Here is a 20,643-nt window from a genome sequence, read left to right on the forward strand (position 1 = left end):
TTGCACATTGTATGCATATATTAAAATATCACATGTACCCTATAAATATGTACAGCTATTATATATCCATTACATATGAAAAACAAAACAAAAATAAATTCCTTTATTTAAAAAATAAAATTTCTTCTTAAAGTAGGTGCTCAGTCATCCTTTTTGAGCTAACCCTCTGAAATAGCCTTCAAGAATCCATTCCTGTCCCTCTACCAGGTATCGTTCTATCAAGACCACTCATCATCCTCAAGTTGATTCTATCATTTGCCTGCTTTAAACCCTTCAGAAATATGCTAGTTCCCTTAGAACTAGGTCCAAAGTTCTTAACATGGGTCTACAAAAACCCAGATGACTATGGCCTCTGCATACCTCATCTAGTACTATTTTCCACCACATCTAGCATTCACCTATCCTGAGTTTTCTTAATTTCTGAAATATGCTACTGTTTCAGCCACTACGTGTTGACAATGTTTCAACTCCCTGGAAAAGTCTTCCTTCCTTCCTTTTTTTTTTTTTTTTTTTTTTGTGTACACATTTAGTTTTATTGTAACAAAGCAACTTGTACACTTTCAACGTTTAAAACTGAGCATCATCTTTCCTTTCCAGTGAAACAAAAAGAAAATTTAAAAATAAACAGGAACAAAATTACAATAAAGAATGTCAATTCCAAATAAGATCCTACAGGTTCTGCTGATTCTCCCATTGAGTGGCAGGGCTCAAGTCATCATTAGGAGAGAATTTATTTTAAAAGTGTCATCTTAAACTGCAAGGATGTCTGTCAAATATCACAATTAAACATGCCAAAGGAGAAGCCATGTTGTCAAAATGCCCACTTAACCCACCCAAACATCTCAAACCCACCCTTTGCTGACCTTCTATAACCCCATTTTTTTAAGTTTTTTTTTTCTTTTTTTAAACAAGAGAAAGTAGACAGATACATGTTGGTAAATGCTAACTGTCCATATTCACATAGAGACACAGTGTACTCTCTGAGCCCAATATACAGAGAAAGGAGGAAAAAAGCTAGAATTCTATGCACTACTACACAGGTGCCTGGCACCCTCCAGCTTCCAGCAGAGCGAAGGGAGCAGGTTTTTCTTTTTTCCCACAGAGCTCGGTGGTGTTGATTCCATACAGTTTTTGTTCAGACAGGAAGGGATAAAAATGAACTTCGAACAGAAAAGGGTAGAGACTCTTTTCCCATTGGATTCTGCTCAAGGTATTTCCCCCCAAAGAAGTTGAGAACCATGGAGTAGAGAAAAGAGACTTCAAGAACTGGGTGACTGAGCACAAGAGTTAAAAAAAAAAAAAAAGACAAAAAAAAAAAAAAAAAGACTGCAATTTGCTCCCAGGGACTGGAGAAAATTTAAAAAAAGGAAGGTTGGAATCCATCAGTGTTCTATTTAGTCATCTTCTCCTTCATCCTCCTCTCCTTCCTCCCCTTCATCATCATCTTCATCTTCTTCACCTTCATCCTCATCCCCTTCTTCATCAATATCTTCTAATCCTTCCTCCTCTTCATCATCATCATCATCTTCTTCTCCTTCTCCTTCATCATCCATATCGGGAACCAAGTAGTACTGTAATGGGTTTGGCCAAATATCACCTTTGATGACCTCTCCTAACTCATCAGCACCTGCATCAGAATGGTCAGTAAACCAGGTAAAGAAGCTCTCTGGTTCCTCATGCCGCCTCTTCCTGCTGGCTTTATTCTGTGTTTGACTTGAACGTTTCGTCAAATCCTTTCCAGATTTCCATTTGATTTCGGTGGACTTTGAAGATGGATCACCACTCTCATTCAGATGAAATTCTTTGGTGAGAACTTTATTTTCAAAGTAAGGATTTTCATCAAAATAAAAATCTATTCTGTAACCTGATTTAATATCTTCAAATTCTGTCACTTCAACTCTGGTCAAATAATGCAGTTCCTCTTCGTCTTCCTCCCCAAGCAGTGCAGACACTTGTGGATGGTTGACAAATGTTGTTACCCCAAAATTTGGGATTTTGGCGATCAATTCTGACCTCTTCTGAGAAAATGGTTGGCGGAGTTTGTTATATTTCTGTTTTACTTTCAAAATCTCCTCACTGGCTTCTTCATTAAGTCTGTCTATTTCATTTTGTACTTCATCAATGTGTTCAATCGCTTCTTGCTGTTCTTTTTCTCCCTTCTTCGGCAAGCCTGCAGAGGCCGATGTCTCCTCCGGTCCCAGAGCAGGAGGTGGTCTTGGTTTCTTCTTTTGAGGCGGGAGTGGAGACTGGCGTTAGGGGCCATACTGTTAGGGAAGTCCCAGAACCAGACCACTAGTCTCCTCGCTCGTCCAGAAGCAGGCTGAACACCCTTCCTTCCTTTATATATTTTTTTAACCTAACTAAAGTCTGAGCTTAAATATCTCTTATTCCAGGAAACTTATTCCAGATCTTCCATACTAAGTCCGGTCTCCTTTAATTGCAATAACTTGTTTAACTATTGTATTTATTTATTATTTTAATAAGCTCTGTCTTCCTTGCTTTACTGTAGACTTTAAGACTATAGGGAACAAAGTCAATATAACATTTTTTCCCCTGGCATATGGAAGAATTAAATAAACATGGTTGGATAACCGAATTGTGTCTATATTTCCATTTTTGTGGCTGACTGACTGAATTATATTTAGGGCTATCCAGAATAACTTTTTGTGATGGTAGAAATGTTCCATATCTGTGCTGTCCAATGTGGTATCCAATAACCACATGTGGCTACTGGGTACTTGAAATATGGCTAATGCAATGGAAACATCTTAAATGTTTCTAATTTTAATTAATTTACATTTAATTGGCTAGAGGCTACCATATTAAAGTGCACAGGAAAGATATTTCCACCTTCTAAGTCATATTTCCTTTTTTCTTTTTTCTTTTTTTTTGAGCCAGAGTTTTGCTCTGTCACCCAGGCTGGAGTGCAGTGGTGTGATCTCAGCTTACTGTAACCTCTGCCTCCCGGGTTCAAGAGATTCTCCTGCCTCAGCCTCTCAAGTAGCTGGGATTACAGGCACCTACTACCATGCCCAGATAATTTTTGTATTTTTAGTAGAGACGGGGTTTCATCACGTTGGCGAGGCTGGTCTTGAACTCCTGACCTCAGGTGATCCGCCCACCTCAGCCTCCCAAAGTGCTGGGATTACAGGCGTGAGCCACCGCGCCTGGCCTGCTCTTTGTTTCTGATTATCTTTTTCAAGGATGTTTGTATGGTGAACAGTCTTGGAAAAGAGAGATGGTGTCTCCCTGTGGAACAGAGGGAAGGCATGCTTATTGCCCATTCGGATTCCCTAAACTCAGCATTCTTCTCAAGAAACATAACCCACTACATGTGCAAGTGGCATCTGGCCCTCTTCACATCACCCTGTGGGATTTGGAGCTTGGGGAGCTGACTTAAAATGCCAATATTCCAATTCCTGCTCCTGCTTTGAGTAAAAACTCTCCTTTGTTGCTGACCCGGAGATTTTGTGTCTTCTACCAGCCTCCATGAAATGGTGGCAGACTAACTTGTTAGCTTTCAAACAGGGTCAAATCTCATACCCTTCACAGTTCTTGACACACAGACAAAACTTAAGCTCTTAAGTATTTTGCTTAGGATGGTTTTCAAGTTTATTTGTTTCCTCAGTATTCTTTTTCTCCTCTTTCTTAAACTACCGAGGAACATTTTGCTTCTGTTAATGTTGTAAACTCAACTTTTTTGATTTATAAATAGCAAATGACAAGAGAATTCCATTCTAAAGCAACAGAATGACTTTAAAATGTGTCTAATGCGTGGGAGATGTTATTTTTCACACTATCTCCAATTCTCACATAGTTAGGCATCTGAATAGAGAACCACTGGAAGTCCTGTTGAAAAGTCATGTTTTGCCTTTTTATCTTTACCAACACAAATAAAGTTCTTGGGATTTATTTGTTTTTATGATATGTATAATGTTACCTGGTAAATCACAGTGGTTATGATATTTTCCCAGACAACAAAGGGAGATTTTCCTTTTTAATATTTCATAATGCCTGAAAGAAATGTTTTCCCCAAACACAAGATTTTCAATTCAAATGAATTCAGCAAATATTTATCAAGGCCATTACTCTAGTGATCATTGCTTTGTAATAGAACATCTAAGGAAATGATGACTTTTTAAAAACAATATAGTCAGTAAAAAAAATTTTTTTTTTTTTTTGAGACAGAGTCTCGCTCTGTTGCCCAGGCTGGAGTGCAGTGGTGCGATCTCGGCTCACTGCAAGCTCCACCTCCCGGGTTCCCGCCATTCTCCTGCCTCAGCCTCGGACTAGCTGGGACTACAGGCGCCTGCCACCGCGCCCGGCTGATTTTTTATATTTTTAGTAGAGATGGGGTTTCACCGTGTTAGCCATGATGGTCTCGATCTCCTGACCTTGTGATCCGCCCGCCTTGGCCTCCCAAAGTGCTGGGATTACAGGCATGAGCCACTGCGCCCGTCCTATAAGTCAGTAAAAATTTTACTAAGACAAGGCTGTGGAAAATTCTAAGATTTTGTGGATATTTGTCTTGACATGTTGCTCTTTTGGATCCTGGAATCAATTTAGCTATTGTACTTGTCAAACAAGTCAGATTCCTTAGAGTTGCTTTATTGCAAGGTGTGGCAGATTGTATTCTCCAAAAGTAGCCACAGTAATATTTTTGGGGCGCATTGACAGCTGCAGCCTTTTTCCCTTCCCCTTGAAGCTGGGCAGGATTTTGTGACCTCCACAAATAGAATATGGGAGAAAAGACACCGGACAGGACAGGACTAGGGTAAGATGAGTGAAACATTCTCTCTCCTTGGATGCCATACATAGGGGAGACTAAAAAACTCAGTCATAGAAATTGTGAACCCAGAGCATCTGAGACAGGTCTATTTAGAAAGTTTATTTTGCCAAGGTTGAGGCATGCTGTGACACAGCCTCAGGAAGACACGTGCCCAAGGTGGTCAGGGCACAGTTTGGTTTTATACATTTTAGGGAGGACACGGACATCAGTCAATATACATAAGAAGCACATTAGTTCTGTCTGGAAAGGTGGGATGTGTTGAAGCAAGGGCAGGAAGCTGGGAGGGAGCCTGTAAGTCACAGACAGGTGAGACACAAAAGGTTGCATTCTTTTGTTTCTGATGAGCCTTTCCAAAGGAGGCAATCAGATATGCATCTATCTCAGTGAGCAGAGAAATAACTTTGAATAGCATGGGAGGCAGGTTTGCCCTAAGCAGTTTCCAGCTTGAGTTTTCCTTAGTGACTTTGGGGGCCCAAGAGATTTTCCTTTCACAAAAGAAATAATATTTTAACATAATATTAAAAAAATCAAAGTTAATGCAAAAACTCCATGATAAACAAAATATCAAAATGTTAAATACAGACAGACTCTATCACTGCATGGCTTCTGAGTTTAGGTTATAAAAGGGCAATATGACATTACATAGTCGCTCTCTTGTTTGTCTGTCTCTCTCTCTCACTTTCTCAGCATGCTCATCCCTGGAGCCCAGGCACCATTTATAAGGGAGTGTAGGTCATGTGGAGGAGCAATGTATTGTTCCTGCTGACAGTCTGAGCATCAGCTACAAGACCTGTGAGTGAATAAGCCTTCAGGTGATTCATTCCCAACCTCTTAGTCTTTCAGCTGAAGCCCCAAGCATAGTGAGCAAAGATAAACTGTCCCCAATGTGACTGTCCAAATTAATGACCATAGAATGTGTAGCATAATTGTAGTATTTTCTAGCATGAAGTTTTGGGATCATCTGTTATATAGCCATGTGTAGGCGTATACAATATGCAATGTACAGCCTTGTATATTGCAGCCATGGCAACTGCAACACAAGAATACACAAAATTGGGTTGGCTTGTGAGTTGCCTTGTCTACCTCTTGGATGCACTGGGTCCTGGCTCTTTGGATACTAAAATGTACTCTAGGTTAGAGACACCTGGACATGCAGTTCAGCGTGACTCAGGGAGTAAACTCTGGGTTCATGTACCACTTACACTGCTCCTAGAAGAAGGTTTGGCTATTGGTTTGTTGCAACCTGGTATGTACCCTGGTTATGGGCTGAATTTTGTCTCATCGGCAAAAGATGTATTGAAGTCTTAGCCCCCAGTGCTTCAGAATGTGACCTTATTTGAAAATAGGGCAGTTGCAGATGTAATTTAAGATGGGGTTCTACTGGAGTAGAGTGGGTCCTAATCCAATGTGACTCGTGTCATATTGGAAGATGGCTGTGTGAAGACACACAGGGAGAAGATGGTGTGAACCCAGAACATCTGAGACAGATCTCAGTTAACTTAGAGAGTTTATTTCGCCAAGCTTGAGGACGCGCCTGTGACACAGCCTCAGAAAGTCCTGATGACATGTGCCCAAGGTTTTATGCATTTTATGGACACATGAGACATCCATCAATATATGTAAGAACTATATTGGTTTGGCCTGGAAAGGTGGGACAACTTGAAGCAAAGGCAGGAGGCTGGGAGGGAGCTTCCAGGTCACAGGTAAGTGAGACACAAACACTTGCGTTCTTCGGAGTTTCTGATGAGCCTTTCTTAGGAGGCAATCAGATAGGCATCTATCTCAGTGAGCAGAGGAATAACTTTTAATAGCATGAAAGGTAGGTTTGTCCTAAATGGTTTCCAGCTTGAGTTTTACTTAGCGATTTTGGGGGCCCAAGAGATTTTCCTTTCACAACGGCCATGTGCTTGGAGTGGCATCTACAAGCCAAAGAATGTCAGACATTGTGGGCAAACAGCAGAAGCTGCAGCAGGCACGGCCAGCTCCCTCCTAGCACCACCAGAGAGAGAGTGGCCCTGCTGACACCTGATTCCAGAATGGTGAGACAATACATTTCTGTTGTTTTAAGTCCCCCAGTGTGTCGTACTTTGTTATAGCAGCCTGAGCAAATGAATCTAACCCTTACGAGAGGAGTCTGCCCCAAGCTACTTCAGAGGCAGCTGGTCCCTTGTGTACATCTTATAGACAAGATGGTTTTTGCTGTATTTATGGTAACAAGTTTGACTCAGCTTGACACCCTAGCTGTGTAGATGATGAACACTTGAGGCTTCATAGATTCGGTCTGCAGCCTGATCATTTTGGAAAAGCAAAACTGCTCTTCTCTTCTGCTTTCTTTTTCCTTTTTCACTTGAAGTTCTCTAATAACAGTGTCTGACATAGAGTAAGCCCTCAATAAATGACGATTCCTTTATCCAGCCACCTACTCCTAATTTCCTTCATCAGCGGGTTGGGACCTCCATCTTCTTGGTTTCCAGATACATTTGGTTTTTATCTTTAAAAACCAACTTTGCTTGAGCCTTTGGCTTAATTTCCTCTCTTCAGTCATTACTACTTCCTGTATTTCATTTCCTTTCTCTCTTTTGCTTTCTTCACTTTTTTTTTTTTTTTTTTTTTTGAGATGGAGACTCGCTCTGTCGCCCAGGCTGGAGTGCAGTGCACCATCTCAGCTCACTGCAACCTCTGTCTCCTGGTTCAAGTGATTCTCGTGCCTCAGCCTCCCAAGTAGCTGGGATTACATGCACACACCACCACACCTCCCTAATCTTTGTATTTTTAGTAGAGACAGTGTTTCACTATGTTGGGCAGACTGGTCTCAAACTCCCAACCTCAGGTGATCCACCCGCCTCGGCCTCCCAAAGTGCTGAGATTCCAGGCGTGAACCACTGTGCCGGCCTCTTCCTTTACTTTCTAATGTTGGCTCTTGACTTCATTCTCCAAGTCACACTGATTCCCGGTGGCCTTGCCTCTGTCCTTATCTCTCTCTTCGTCTTTGTTTGTCCCCCACTCACTTCCTGTTTATAATGTGTGTCTACTTATGCCATAGCTATTTGCTTTTTTTTTTTTTTTTTGAGATGGAGTCTCACTCTGTTGCCCAGGCTTGAGTGCGGTGACACAATCTCGGCTCACTGCAAGCTCCGCCTCCCGGATTCATGCCATTCTCCTGCCTCAGCCTCCCAAGTAGCTGGGACTACAGGCGCCCACCACCATGCCCGGCTAATTTTTTGTGTTTTTTTTTGTGTTTTTAGTACAGACGGGGTTTCTCCATGTTGGTCAGGCTGTTCTCGAACTCCTGACCTCAGGTGATCCACCCGCCTCGGCCTCCTAAAGTGCTGGGATTACAGGCGTGAGCCACTGTGCCCAGTCTTCTTTTTGTTTTTAATAAACCTTCTCCTGAAGAATAACATAGCTATCAAAAAGTGCTCAAATTATTAGTGTATAGCTTGGAGAAGTGTCACAAATTTAAAATTTCACCTGTTTCAGGAAAAAACTCTCACAACATGTTTTTCCTCTGTTTCTCACACTATCAAAATCAACACACAAGACTTCTGTGACCAAATGTGTGGGGGTTGCCCCATCACCATGCAGTGAACAGGAGGTGGGTGTCCTCCAATTCAATTCCAACACTGTTTACCTGGAGGTTGCATCAGATCCCACACGTTGATCCCACAGGCCCCCAAGACTCCCTCTGACCACCCCTTCAGACACCAGCTGCAAATCTAGGCCTCTGGAACTTCTGACTGACAGGCTTCAAGTTGAGGTTCCCATGACCCCTTCTTTGGATTTGCCGAATTTGCAAGAATGGCTCACAGGACACTGAGAAACACTTACTTAGGTTTACCAGTTTATTATAAAGGATGTTACAAAAGATACAGATGAAGAGATGTGCAGGGCGAGGTATGGGCAAAGGGGCATGGAGCTTCCATGCCCTCCCTGGATGCACCACCCTCCAGATGAAACCACCTTTGCAAAATTGTGACTGAGACAGTGAAAGAGATCTAACCAACTCCATTTTGCTTCTAACCTTTAAGTTGTCCTTGTTCATTCCTGGGCATAGGCTGAACTAACTTGGGGAGGAACTTTATAGTTTATAGTTTAAAATAAAGATGATAATAGCCCTTTCCTAAAACAGACCTCCTTGCCTGGGGACTAGATTGCCTTTGTATGACTAACAAATTAGCCACAAGATTAGAAATTATGGCTTAGGAGTCATGCAGCTGGAGACCACAAGATTCTGACCCTCCCTAACTGCTCCTAAGATCAGTGCTTGAGATATTTTGCAGACCCTGCACTTGATGGATTAGCTGGCACCACCCAGATTGATTAACTGGCTCATCTGCCCCCCATCCAGGAACTGACTCAGCACAAGAAGACAGCTTCAATTCCCTATGATTTCATCTCCTACTTAACCCATCAGCACTCCTGGCTCACTGGCTTCCCCCCACCCACCAAGTTGTCCTTAAAAACTCTGATCCCCAAATGCCCGGGGAGGCTGATTTGAGTAATAAAACTCCGGTCTGCCACACAGCCGGCTCTGTGTGTATTACTCTTTCTCTATTGCAATTCTCCTGTCTTGATAAATCAGTTCTGTCTAGGCAACAGGCAAGGTGAATCCAGTAGGCAGTTACACAGGAACCTGCAAGTATTCAGCTACCCAGAAGCTGTCTGAACCCAGTCCTCTTGGGTTTTTAAGGAAGCTTCTAGGCGTCAGCTTTCCTTTTCCCATGGTATTGGGTGGGACCCTCTCTAGGCTGGGTCTCATGACTCACAATCAGATAGTAAAGGAAGATTAGAGTCCTGATTGGGCCAGGTGAAAGAAGAGCAGGAGAAGGTTGGAGAGATTGTTTCCTGAGGCCTGACACACCCAACATTATAACAAAAGACTGCTAACAAGGGCTATATGAGTTATGAGCCAGGAACTGGATGAAAACTAATATATATATGTGTATAGATCATAACACCACCTTACCCAAATCAAGAAACAGAAACTTCCTAGTACCCTAGAAGCCCTCTCCTAGTCTACCTTCATCTTCTTCTCTAAAAGTAACCAAAATCCTGGTTTCAATGCCACAAATTTTTTTTTTCTGGCTTGTTTTTGAACTTTGCATGAATAAAATGATATACTATTAAATTATATTATTGGTTTTTGTTCAAGATTGTTTATGAGCTTGTTATGTTGTATGTAGTTCATTCATTTTCATAGCTGTATAATAGTCCATTGAACTAATATACCAAAATTTACTTCCAAATTCTACTGTTGGCAGACACTTGGGTGGTTTCCAGTTTTGGCTCTGAGTATTCAAATCTGAGTGTTTTGAGTGTATGTACCTAACATTCTTGTATATGTCTTTTGTAGTTCTTTAGTATTTCTATGGGACAGATCTTAGAAGTGGAATTGTTGTGTCATATGCAAAGGTTCACCATTGCTAGACATTAACATTTTCTTTATATATATATATATATATATATATATATATATATATATATCTTTATTATACTTTAAGTTCTAGGGTACATGTGCATAACGTGCAGGTTTGTTACATATGTATACATGTGCCATGTTGGTGTGCTGCACCCATTAACTCGTCATTTACATTACGTATATCTCCTAATGCTATCCCTCCCCCCTTCCCCACCCCACAACAGGCCCCGGTGTGTGATGTTCCCCTTCCTGTGTCCAAGTGTTCTCATTGTTCAATCCCCACCTATAAGTGAGAATATGCAGTGTTTTGTTTTCTGTCCTTGTGATAGTTTGCTCAGAATGATGGTTTCCAGTTTCATACATGTCCCTACAAAGGACATGAACTCATCCTTTTTTATGGCTGCATAGTATTCCATGGTATACATGTGCCACATTTTCTTAATCCAGTCTATCATTGTTGGACATTTGGGTTGGTTCCAAGTCTTTGCTATAGCGAGTAGTGCCGCAATAAACATACATGTGCATGTGTCTTTATAGCAGCATGATTTATAGTCCTTTGGGTATATACCCAGTAATGGGATGGCTGGGTCAAATGGTATTTCTAGTTCTAGATCCCTGAGGAATCGCCACACTGACTTCCACGATGGTTGAACTAGTTTACAGTCCCACCAACAGTGTAGAAGTGTTCCTATTCCTCCACATCCTCTCCAGCACCTGTTGTTTCCTGACTTTTTAATGATTGCCATTCTAACTGTGTGAGATGGTATCTCATTGTGGTTTTGATTTGCATTTCTCTGATGGCCAGTGATGATGAGCATTTTTTCATGTGTCTTTTGGCTGCATAAATGTCTTCTTTTGAGAAGTGTCTGTTCATATCCTTCACCCACTTTTTGATGGGGTTGTTTGTTTTTTTCTTGTAAATTTGTTTGAGTTCTTTGTAGATTCTGGATATTAGCCCTTTGTCAGATGAGTAGATTGCAAAAATTTTCTCCCATTCTGTAGGTTGCCTGTTCACTCTGTTGGTGGTTTCTTTTGCTGTGCAGAAGCTCTTTAGTTTAATTAGATCCCATTTGTCAATTTTGGCTTTTGTTGCCATTGCTTTTGGCGTTTTAGACATGAAGTCTTTGCCCATGCCTTTGTCCTAAATGGTATTGCCTAGGTTTACTTCTAGGGTTTTTATGGTTTTAGGTGTAACGTTTAAGTCTTTAATCCATCTTGAATTAATTTTTGTATAAGGTGTAAGGAAGGGATCCAGTTTCAGCTTTCTGCATATGGCTAGCCAGTTTTCCCTGCACCATTTGTTAAATAGGGAATCCTTTCCCTATTTCTTGTTTTTGTCAGGTTTGTCAAAGATCAGATAGTTGTAGATGTGAGGTATTATTTCTGAGGGCTCTGTTCTGTTCCATTGGTCTATATCTCTGTTTTGGTACCAGTACCATGCTGTTTTGGTTACTATAGCCTTGTAGTATAGTTTGAAGTCAGGTAGCATGATGCCTCCAACTTTGTTCTTTTGGCTTAGGATTGACTTGGCAATGTGGGCTCTTTTTGGTTCCATATGAACTTTAAAGTAGTTTTTTCCAATTCTGTGAAGAAAGTCATTGGTAGCTTGATGGGGATGGCATTGAATCTATAAATTACCTTGGGCACTATGGCCATTTTCACAATATTGATTCTTCCTATCCATGAGCATGGAATGTTCTTCCATTTGTTTGTGTCCTCTTTTATTTCCTTGAGCAGTGGTTTGTAGTTCTCCTTGAAGAGGTCCTTCACATCCCTTGTAAGTTGGATTCCTAGGTATTTTATTCTCTTTGAAGCAATTGTGAATGGGAGTTCACTCTTGATTTGGCGCTCTGTCTGTTATTGGTGTGTAAGAATGCTTGTGATTTTTGCACATTGATTTTGTATCCTGAGACTTTGCTGAAGTTGCTTATTAGCTTAAGGAGATTTTGGGCTGAGACAACGGGGTTTTCTAGATATACAATCATGTCATCTGCAAACAGGGACAATTTGATGTCCTGTTGTCCTAATTGAATACCCTTTATTTCTTTCTCCTGCCTAATTGCCCTGGCCAGAACTTCCAACATTATGTTGAATAGGAGTGGTGAGGGAGGGCATCCCTGTCTTGTGCCAGTTTTCAAAGGGAATGCTTCCAGTTTTTGCCCATTCAGTATGATATTAGCTGTGGGTTTGTCATAGATAGCTCTTATTATTTTGAGATACATCCCATCAATACCTAATTTATTGAGAGTTTTTAGCATGAAGTGTTGTTGAATTTTGTCAAAGGCCTTTTCTGCATCTATTGAGATAATCATGTGGTTTTTGTCTTTGGTTCTGTTTATATGCTGGATTATGTTTATTGATTTGTGTATATTGAACCGGCCTTGCATCCCAGGGATGAAGCCCACTTGATCATGGTGGATAAGCTTTTTGATGTGCTGCTGGATTTGGTTTGCCAGTATTTTATTTATTTATGCTACGATTAAGAAATTTAAACTTCGTTTGATATATTTATTGACCACTTAAATATCCTGTTGTGAAAAGCCTATTCAACTCATTTAAGAATTTGTGTTTTGCAATGTCTTATTAATTCTTATTAATTGATTAATAAAAATGGGTCAGAATTAATTGAGATTTATTAATTCTCTTAATCAAATACAATTCTTTTATTTTAGTTAGAACATTTTGTGTCCTGTTTAAAAAAAAGTTTTCCTACCTCAAAGCAATAAGTATACTCTTCTATGTTATCTTTTACAAATGTAATGTTTTGCTTTTCACATTTAGATCCACATGTGAAGGTTTTTTCTATATGAGGCGAGGTAGAAGAACAGATTCACTTTTCCCCATCTGGCTGTGCAACTGACCTGCCACCATTTATTGCCCCACTATTGTTGCTGCTCAGTGGTGCTTTGTCATAAAGTAAATTTCATTCTATGTTAGATCCCCCAAGTTTTGAATGGCTGTATTATAGATGTGTCACCAATTAAATATCCTAAAAATTATATATCCTAAACAATCAAACATACACAAGAAGCCAATAAGCCTCACCTGGTTTGGCTAGGTGGTATTCTAACCATAAAACTTCCAAACAAAAGGGATATGGAGGAAAAAGTATGGATTTAGGCCACTTATCCCAATCTTAGCTCATGCTCTTACTCATCAATATTAGTTATTTATCCCCAGTTTTCTCCTCTATAAAATAAGAATGATAATAACTATCTCAGCCAGTTGTTAGGAGGATTAGAAATATCATAGCTTAGAAGGCTTGGCACAGAGCCGGCACCCCAAAAGTCATAGTGGTTATTAATACAGCCAAAGGTTCAGGAAGACCTCATCTCAGTTTCAGAAAGATCCTTGTTAACTTTGGAATAAGGAAAATGCTTTCATGTGTCCACTTTGGAGAGTTGGAGGTGGCTGAGCACAGGTGGGGACTATGAGTTTTGGCTCCCAATGGCCTTTGGCTTAAAGAACCTAATAGGACCCAAAGATAGCATCAGTTTGAGAAAACACATGAGAATCTTCATTGCTGCCCTCATGGACTTTCATGCCAATACCAAAAACCTAGTGTTTTGTGTTTCATAGTCCTTTTTTTTTTTTTTTTCTGGAGAGACACAAAGAATATTTAGATAATGTTTCTGTAATTATTTACCTAGTCTTGGTTTCTAATTTTCCTCAGAGAAAGGAAAGCATTATTTGAAAATAAAACTAAAGTAGCATTTAAAAATCCCTAGGTGAGGACTTTTTTCCAGTGGAAGTTTAGCCTCCAGATTCCCATGTCACTATTTTTATATTTTTCAATAGCTTTGGCCCTTCCCAGCAGACTGGGAAGGCCTGGAACATACCATAATGCTCATATTTAAGCAACAAATAAAAAAAAAACCCTATTGCTGTCAAGATTGTTGGTATTATATTAATCTTTATGTTAGAAATCTTGGAAACCTAGAGGGGAATAAAGGTTCTTTACAATGGGATAGGAAACTTTAGATCTATGATGTTTCACCAAACCATCTTTGCTTTGGGCTTTTTCACTGAGTAAATATCAAAGTTAGTAGTAAGGGCAGAAACTTGGTCCTTTTTGGACTCATTATATTGGAAATTGAATAAAATTACTGAAACAGAGACAGTTAAAAGGTGTCAGTTGGATTTCTTTTTCTTTTTCTTTTTTTTTTTTTTGTAGACAGAGTCTCACTGTCACGCAGGCCGGAGTGCAATGGCATGATCTCGGCTCACTGCAGCCTCCGCCTCCTGGGTTCAAGCGATTTCCTGCCTCAGCCTCCCGAGTAGCCAGAATTACAGGCGTGTGCCATCATGCCCAGCTGATTTTTGTATTTTGAGTAGAGACGAGGTTTCACCATGTTGGCTGGGCTGGTCTTGAACTCCTGACCTCAGGTGATCCACCTGCCTCGGCATCAGTTGAGTTTCTAATCTTCATCTTTATTAATTTTATCCTGAATACAACGGCATTATGGATCAGAGACAAGATTTCTTATTACAGCTCAGTAAATAATAAACATGTCACCCCCTTGCCCCAGTGCTTACCCCTGGGTGACACATAAGTGACAATGGGAATTTTCCCCACGGAAGTAGTGGACATTCCCTAGGTGAGGGGGTAGGAAAAACTATTTGCTCTGCTTACAAAGGGAAGGAGGCAGCCACTCCTCTTGCCTTCTGAAAGGCTCTCTTTGGAAACATAAAGGGCAGAAATCCTAACTCCAGCCTTTGCCATGTAAATAAAATCTCCTCAGGTGCCTGGTAGCCCCAACTGACTTGGCTTTTACACCTTACATCTAAGAAGATAAATCTCCAGTATCCCAGGCAACTTTGGAGTTAACCTAGGTGTCTATACCAGGATTTAATCTTTTGGCCTTTGGAGAGACAAGAGATGTTTTATTTTCCTTTCAGTTCAGAGCACTTAAGTAGACAAATGGCTGTAGAGCTAACTGTCATGGTGTTTGGAGAATCCCAAGAGGCCAGGGATTTTACCAAAGCATAGAGTGTTCCTTCCATCTGAGACATCTGCTTGCAGAAAAGGAAACAGTCAGGTGACAAGGGGCTGTTTTCTCAAGTGGCCACAGGATTGCTACAACTAGGATGAGGGAGGAATATGATGTCTCTTGGTGGGGTGTGGTGGGGGAGATTCCCCTCCCCTCTATAACATCTTTTTATGTGCAATTTACCAACTGTCAATATGACACAGATTGTCAATAGCTAATGACTATTACATATACCTATCTCCCGGTAGTCCTTTTATCCCATCTGTTTAGGTGAGTTGATACAATTTTTCACTTTGGAAATATGAGTGGCATCAACTTTATCTGTAGCAGAGGGAATTTGGGTTGCACCTTTATTCTATGACACTCTAGTTTAGGGGTTGACAGTCTTCCTCTGTAAAGAGCCAGATAGCAGATATTGTAGGCTTGGCTGTCCCTAGACCGTCTCTGTGGTATATTATTTGTTCATTTATGATGGTTAAACATGTCAAAACCTGTACAGAAGCAGGCTGTGGGCAGGCTTTGGCTGTCCGAGTTGTGCTTTGTTGATCTCTGTTCTAGTTACCTTCTCCTATTCTGTCCGTATTTCCCATGTTCCAAAGCTCCAACTCGGGGAAGGTGAAACAATCTTTATACTCATGATATTCCCTGGTTTTCAGATCAGAAAAGACAGGCAAACTACGAGGTCTGATACTTGGACTTTGTCATGGTTCTACATCAATATCAAGTTACCTAGTCTATGCAGCTTGATACAAAGCTGAATTGTTTGTACTTCATGGCAGTCAGGTGGAATTTGGAAAGATATAAATATTCATAAAGATGCCATCGCATTGGTGATCCAAAGACAAAGAATGAATATAGTATCTGCTTTCTATCTTCTGAGAATTACATCATTGTAAGTTAGGATGGAGTGACATAAAATATGCATTAAAATTATATGCTCCAAAAACATTTCATTGTAACATTTCCTTTCAATATGACCATTTAGCCATAGTGAGAAGAGATTTTAGGCCAACTTATTAACCAGCATACAATTAAGAGTTCCCCAAAGATTACATTTCCAAAGCACTTATTTTTGGTTCTGTATTTGCTTTGAGGCTGGCCAGCAACTTTGAGAGACTCTCACCTGAAAGTCCAGGGCTAACGTCCATGGTGAAGCCTCCTGGGTAGCTGAGATTACAGGCATGCACCACCATGCCACGCCTGGCTAATTTTTGTATTTTTAGTAGAGATGGAGTTTCACCATGTTGTCCAGGATGGTCTTGAACTCCTGACCTCAAGCAATCTGCATGCTCGGCTTCCCAAAGTGCTGGGGTTACAGGCGTGAGTCACCTCACCTGGGCTTACGTGGTGTTTTGTGTCTTTGATTTTGAGGTTCACCCATGTTGTAGCCTGTATCAGTACTTCATTCTTTTCATGGCTGGGTAATATTCCATTGTACAGATCTACCCATTTGATTTATCCGTTCATCAGGTAATGGACATTTGGCTTGTTTCTGCTTACTGTGATGGTGCTCTGGACATTTGCACACTGCTTTTGTGTGGACGTACATTCTCCATTCTCTTGGGTACATACCTACATACCTAGGAGTGGTATTCCTGGGCCATATGGTAACTCTGTGCTTATCTATCTGAAGAACTGCTAATTTTCCAAGCAGCCACACAAATTCTTCAATTTCCCCACATCCTTTCTAACACTTTGGTATTGTCCATCTTTTTTATTATAACCTTCCCAGTGACTGTGAAGTGGTTTCTCAATGTGTTTTGTTTTGTTTTGAGATGGGGTCTTGCTCTGTCACCCATGTTGGAGTACAGTGGTGTGATCTCAGCTCACTGCAACCTCTGCTTCTTGGGGCTCAAGTGGTCCTCCCACCTCAGCCTCCCAAGTAGCTAGGACCACAGGTGCACGCCACCATGTCTGGCTAAATTTTTGTATTTTTGGTAGAGATGAGGTTTCACCATGATGCCCAGGCTGGTCTCAAACTCCTGGGCTCAGGCGATCTGTCTACCTCAATCTCTCAAAGTGCTGGGATTACAGGCGTGAGCCACTGTGCCTGGCTTCTCAGTGTGGTTTTGATTTTCATTTTTATTATGGCGAATGATGTTGAGCATCTCTTCATGTACTTACTGGCCATTTATTATCTTTTTTGGAAAAATGTCTAATCAAATTATTTGTTGTTTTAAAATTAGGTTATTTTTCTTTTTATTGATGAGTTATTTATAAGAGTGCTTTATGTTTTTGGAATACAAATTCCTTATCTGATACATGATTTTCAAATATTTTCTTTTCTTTTCTTTAAGACAGGTTCTCACTCTGTCACCCAGGCTGGAGTTCATTGGTGTGATCATGGTTCACTGTAGCCTCAGTCTCCCTGGGCTTGGGTGATCCTCCCACCTCAGCCTCCTGAGTAGCTGGGACTACAGGCCTGCACTACCACACCTGGCTAATTTTTGCATTAATTTTGTTTGCTCAAGCAATCTGCCTACCTAGACTTCCCAAAGTGCTGGGATTATAGCTGTAAGCCACCATGCCCAGCTTGCCGATATTTTCTCCTACTCTGTGGGTTGAATTTTCACTTTCTTGGTGGTGTCTTTTGAAGCATAAAAGTTTTACATTTTGATCAACTCCAATGTACTCTTTTTTTCTTTTGTCACTTGTGCTTTTGGTGTCATATCTAAGAAACCATTGTCTAATCTAAGTTCATGAAGATTTCTTCTAAGGGTTTTATAGTTTTAGCTTACATTTAGATCTGCGATACATAGGACATCCTCATAACCATTGTAAGTTTATCAATTTGAGGAAATTTAACATTGACATGATACTTGTATGTAATCCCCCATTCATATTTTGATTTTCTCAGTTGACCTAATAAATTCTATAGAATTTTCTTATTTATTTCAGTACCTGTCAGTCCAGAATTATATATACATTTAGTTATCTTGTCATTAATCTCCTTTAATGTGAAGCTGTTCTCTTTCATGATATTGATATTTTTAAAGACACCCCCTCACTTTTTTTCATTAGAATGTTCCTCATTTTGTGTCTGTCTGATGTTTCCTCATGATTAGATTCACGTTATGCCTCCCAGATCAGCCTGAAAGTGATGTTGCATTATTTTGTACTTGTGTTTAAAGCAAAGAATTCTTTTACAGAGTGAATAACTAGATCCCTACATTGTTTATGTTAAATACAGTTCAGATACCTGGTTTGGGACCAGGTGCAGTGGCTCATGTCTGTAATCCCAGCACTTTGAGAGGCTGAGGCAGGTGAATCGCTTGAATCTAGGAGTTCGAGACCAACCTGGGCAATGTAGTGAGACCCTGTCTCTATTAAAAAAATTTAAATTTTAAAAACAAAAACAAAGAAAATCCACATACCTGGTTTGGTTACAGCCAGGGATAATTCTAATTTGATTCTGAGCACCTACAGTTATTGAGCATAGAAATAAATGGGAAGTTGAGGGTCTTATGATGGCTGTTCTGGTCTCTTGGCTGAATCCTCATGCCTGGGCCTAGCACAGAAGTCTCTTTTCTGCCCTTTGTGCTGTTCTCTGTGGACTAGCTGTGTTCTTTTCTTCCTAGGTAGTAGTATTCTCTCGTCTGCATCTGATTTGATGTTTTGGTGATTGAACAATATGAAATTAAGTGACTCTATAACATGACTTGGACTATTCAGGTTTCCTTAAAACTTTTTCCATCCATTGGGAAGAGTATATAAATATATATTCAGTATATATATTCAATGTGTGTGTGTATATATATATATTCAGTATGTATATGTATTTTTTCAGTATATATATTCAAATGAAACACTCAGCAGACTCCAATAATCCAGGCAGATAAAAACATAACTGCTTAGTTGAATCAGACCTGACCCTACCTTCTAAAGAGGAACCTGCACTTATCTCCTGCTTAAAACTGTGAATATTTCCTGCTTGTCTCTGGGATTTTCTGAGTCTCTTTTGGCCTTTCCATCTTTAGAGGAAGTTTTATTCTTGTGGTTCAGCCTTCAGAGACAGAAATCTGGTAGAAATGAGGGGAACATTCAAAGACAATTGTTAAGAGAGAAAATTTCTTGTTGCATGTTGGCTGAAATACATCGAGAAATATGTCAATAATGTTAAAGCAAAAAGTTGAAACTGTATCTAATTTTGGGTTTGCACTTATCTTTCCAGGAAGGAGATGAGTCTTAAAAAACAACAACCTCTACATTAACAAAAACAACAACAACAACAAGTAGCATTAAGCAACAGCTGTTTAGGGTGAGGTATGAATGTAGGACTTAAACTGCGTGATGTCTGAACTCCGTTCCATGGCCATGAGCCTATGATGCCTGCGTTGTCTATAACCTGTCAATATTTTTCTCTCAACAATTTCCAGCTCAATAAGTGGGCGAGACAAGGTTATCAATAACAAGTTGGGTATTAAAGGTTACCATCTATACACGTGATAGCTCTCCATTTCCATCATTGAATTAAGGTCTCAGTTTTTATTTAGTTTTTTAGTTTTGATTGAAAGGGGTTTGTGTTTATGTGACTTATTTGGTTAGTGGGTTATTTTGGGGGAAAAGAGGACCTCATTCTCTTGCTGACTTAGATAAAAAATTCTTGCCTTATGAAGGCTCTGGCTGCGCTGTTGGACTTGCTAACCTGTGTGGAGAGCTTGGCTATTTAATTGTAAAAAGTTGTCCTGAGGAAAAGCCTGTATTCTCCTCACCCAGTGACTAGAAAGGATGCTGTACCATCAGTAGGCTGCAGAGAGAAAACCACTCTTTTGTGTTTTCCTTTCTTTCTACCAGGTGTGAATGTGTCAGGAAGTCCAGGATAGGGCTCCTAGGTTCAGCATTATTATGGGTTGAAGTGTGTCTCTTCTAAATTCATGTGCTAAAGTCTGCTATAGTTTGAGTGTATCCTTCAGAATTCATGTGTTGTAAATTTGGCCCCTGGTGTGGTGTTGGGAGATGGGGCCTTTTCGGGGTGATTAGGTTGAAAGATGGATTAATACCACTCTTGTGGGACTGGGTTAATGCTTGTGGGAGTGAGTGTGTTCTTGCTCTTGAAGGACAGGATTAGTTACTGTGAGAGTGGGTTGTTATAAAGTGAAGCTGCCCCTCATGTTTTGCCCTTTTGGGTGTGTGCCTGATTCCTGTTCTGCTTCTGTGCCACATTTCTGGTGAACACAAGGCCCTCACCAGAAGCCAACCAGAGGCAGCTGCCTGATCTTGGACTTACCAGCCTCCAGGGCCTTTAGCCAAAATAAACCTCTTTTCTTTTTAAATGACACAGTTTCAGGTATTCTGTTACAGCAATGGAGAACGGGCTAAGACAAAGTCTTAACCCTCTTTCAGAATGTGACTGTCTCTGGAGATAGAGCCTTTACAGAGATAATTAAGTTAAAACGAGGTCATTAGAGTAGACCCTAACCTAATATGACTGGTGTCTTTATAAA

General features: G+C 40.4%; 1 protein-coding gene across 1 annotated transcript in view; it reads right to left on the minus strand.

The window, feature by feature from the left end:
* Positions 1 to 1,294: 1,294 nt before the first annotated feature.
* The window catches only part of LOC129011368 (protein SET-like), a 46,422-nt gene continuing 27,073 nt past the window's right edge, over positions 1,295 to 20,643 (minus strand). Inside the window, exon 5 of the mRNA XM_054446198.2 lies at positions 1,295 to 2,246. Within this exon, the coding sequence (XP_054302173.2) occupies positions 1,395 to 2,246 (852 nt within the window). The 3' untranslated portion in view covers positions 1,295 to 1,394. The remainder of the gene's footprint in view (positions 2,247 to 20,643) is intronic.

The sequence above is a fragment of the Pongo pygmaeus genome, chromosome 14, assembly GCF_028885625.2.
Source record: "Pongo pygmaeus isolate AG05252 chromosome 14, NHGRI_mPonPyg2-v2.0_pri, whole genome shotgun sequence".
NCBI classification, from domain to species: domain Eukaryota; kingdom Metazoa; phylum Chordata; class Mammalia; order Primates; family Hominidae; genus Pongo; species Pongo pygmaeus.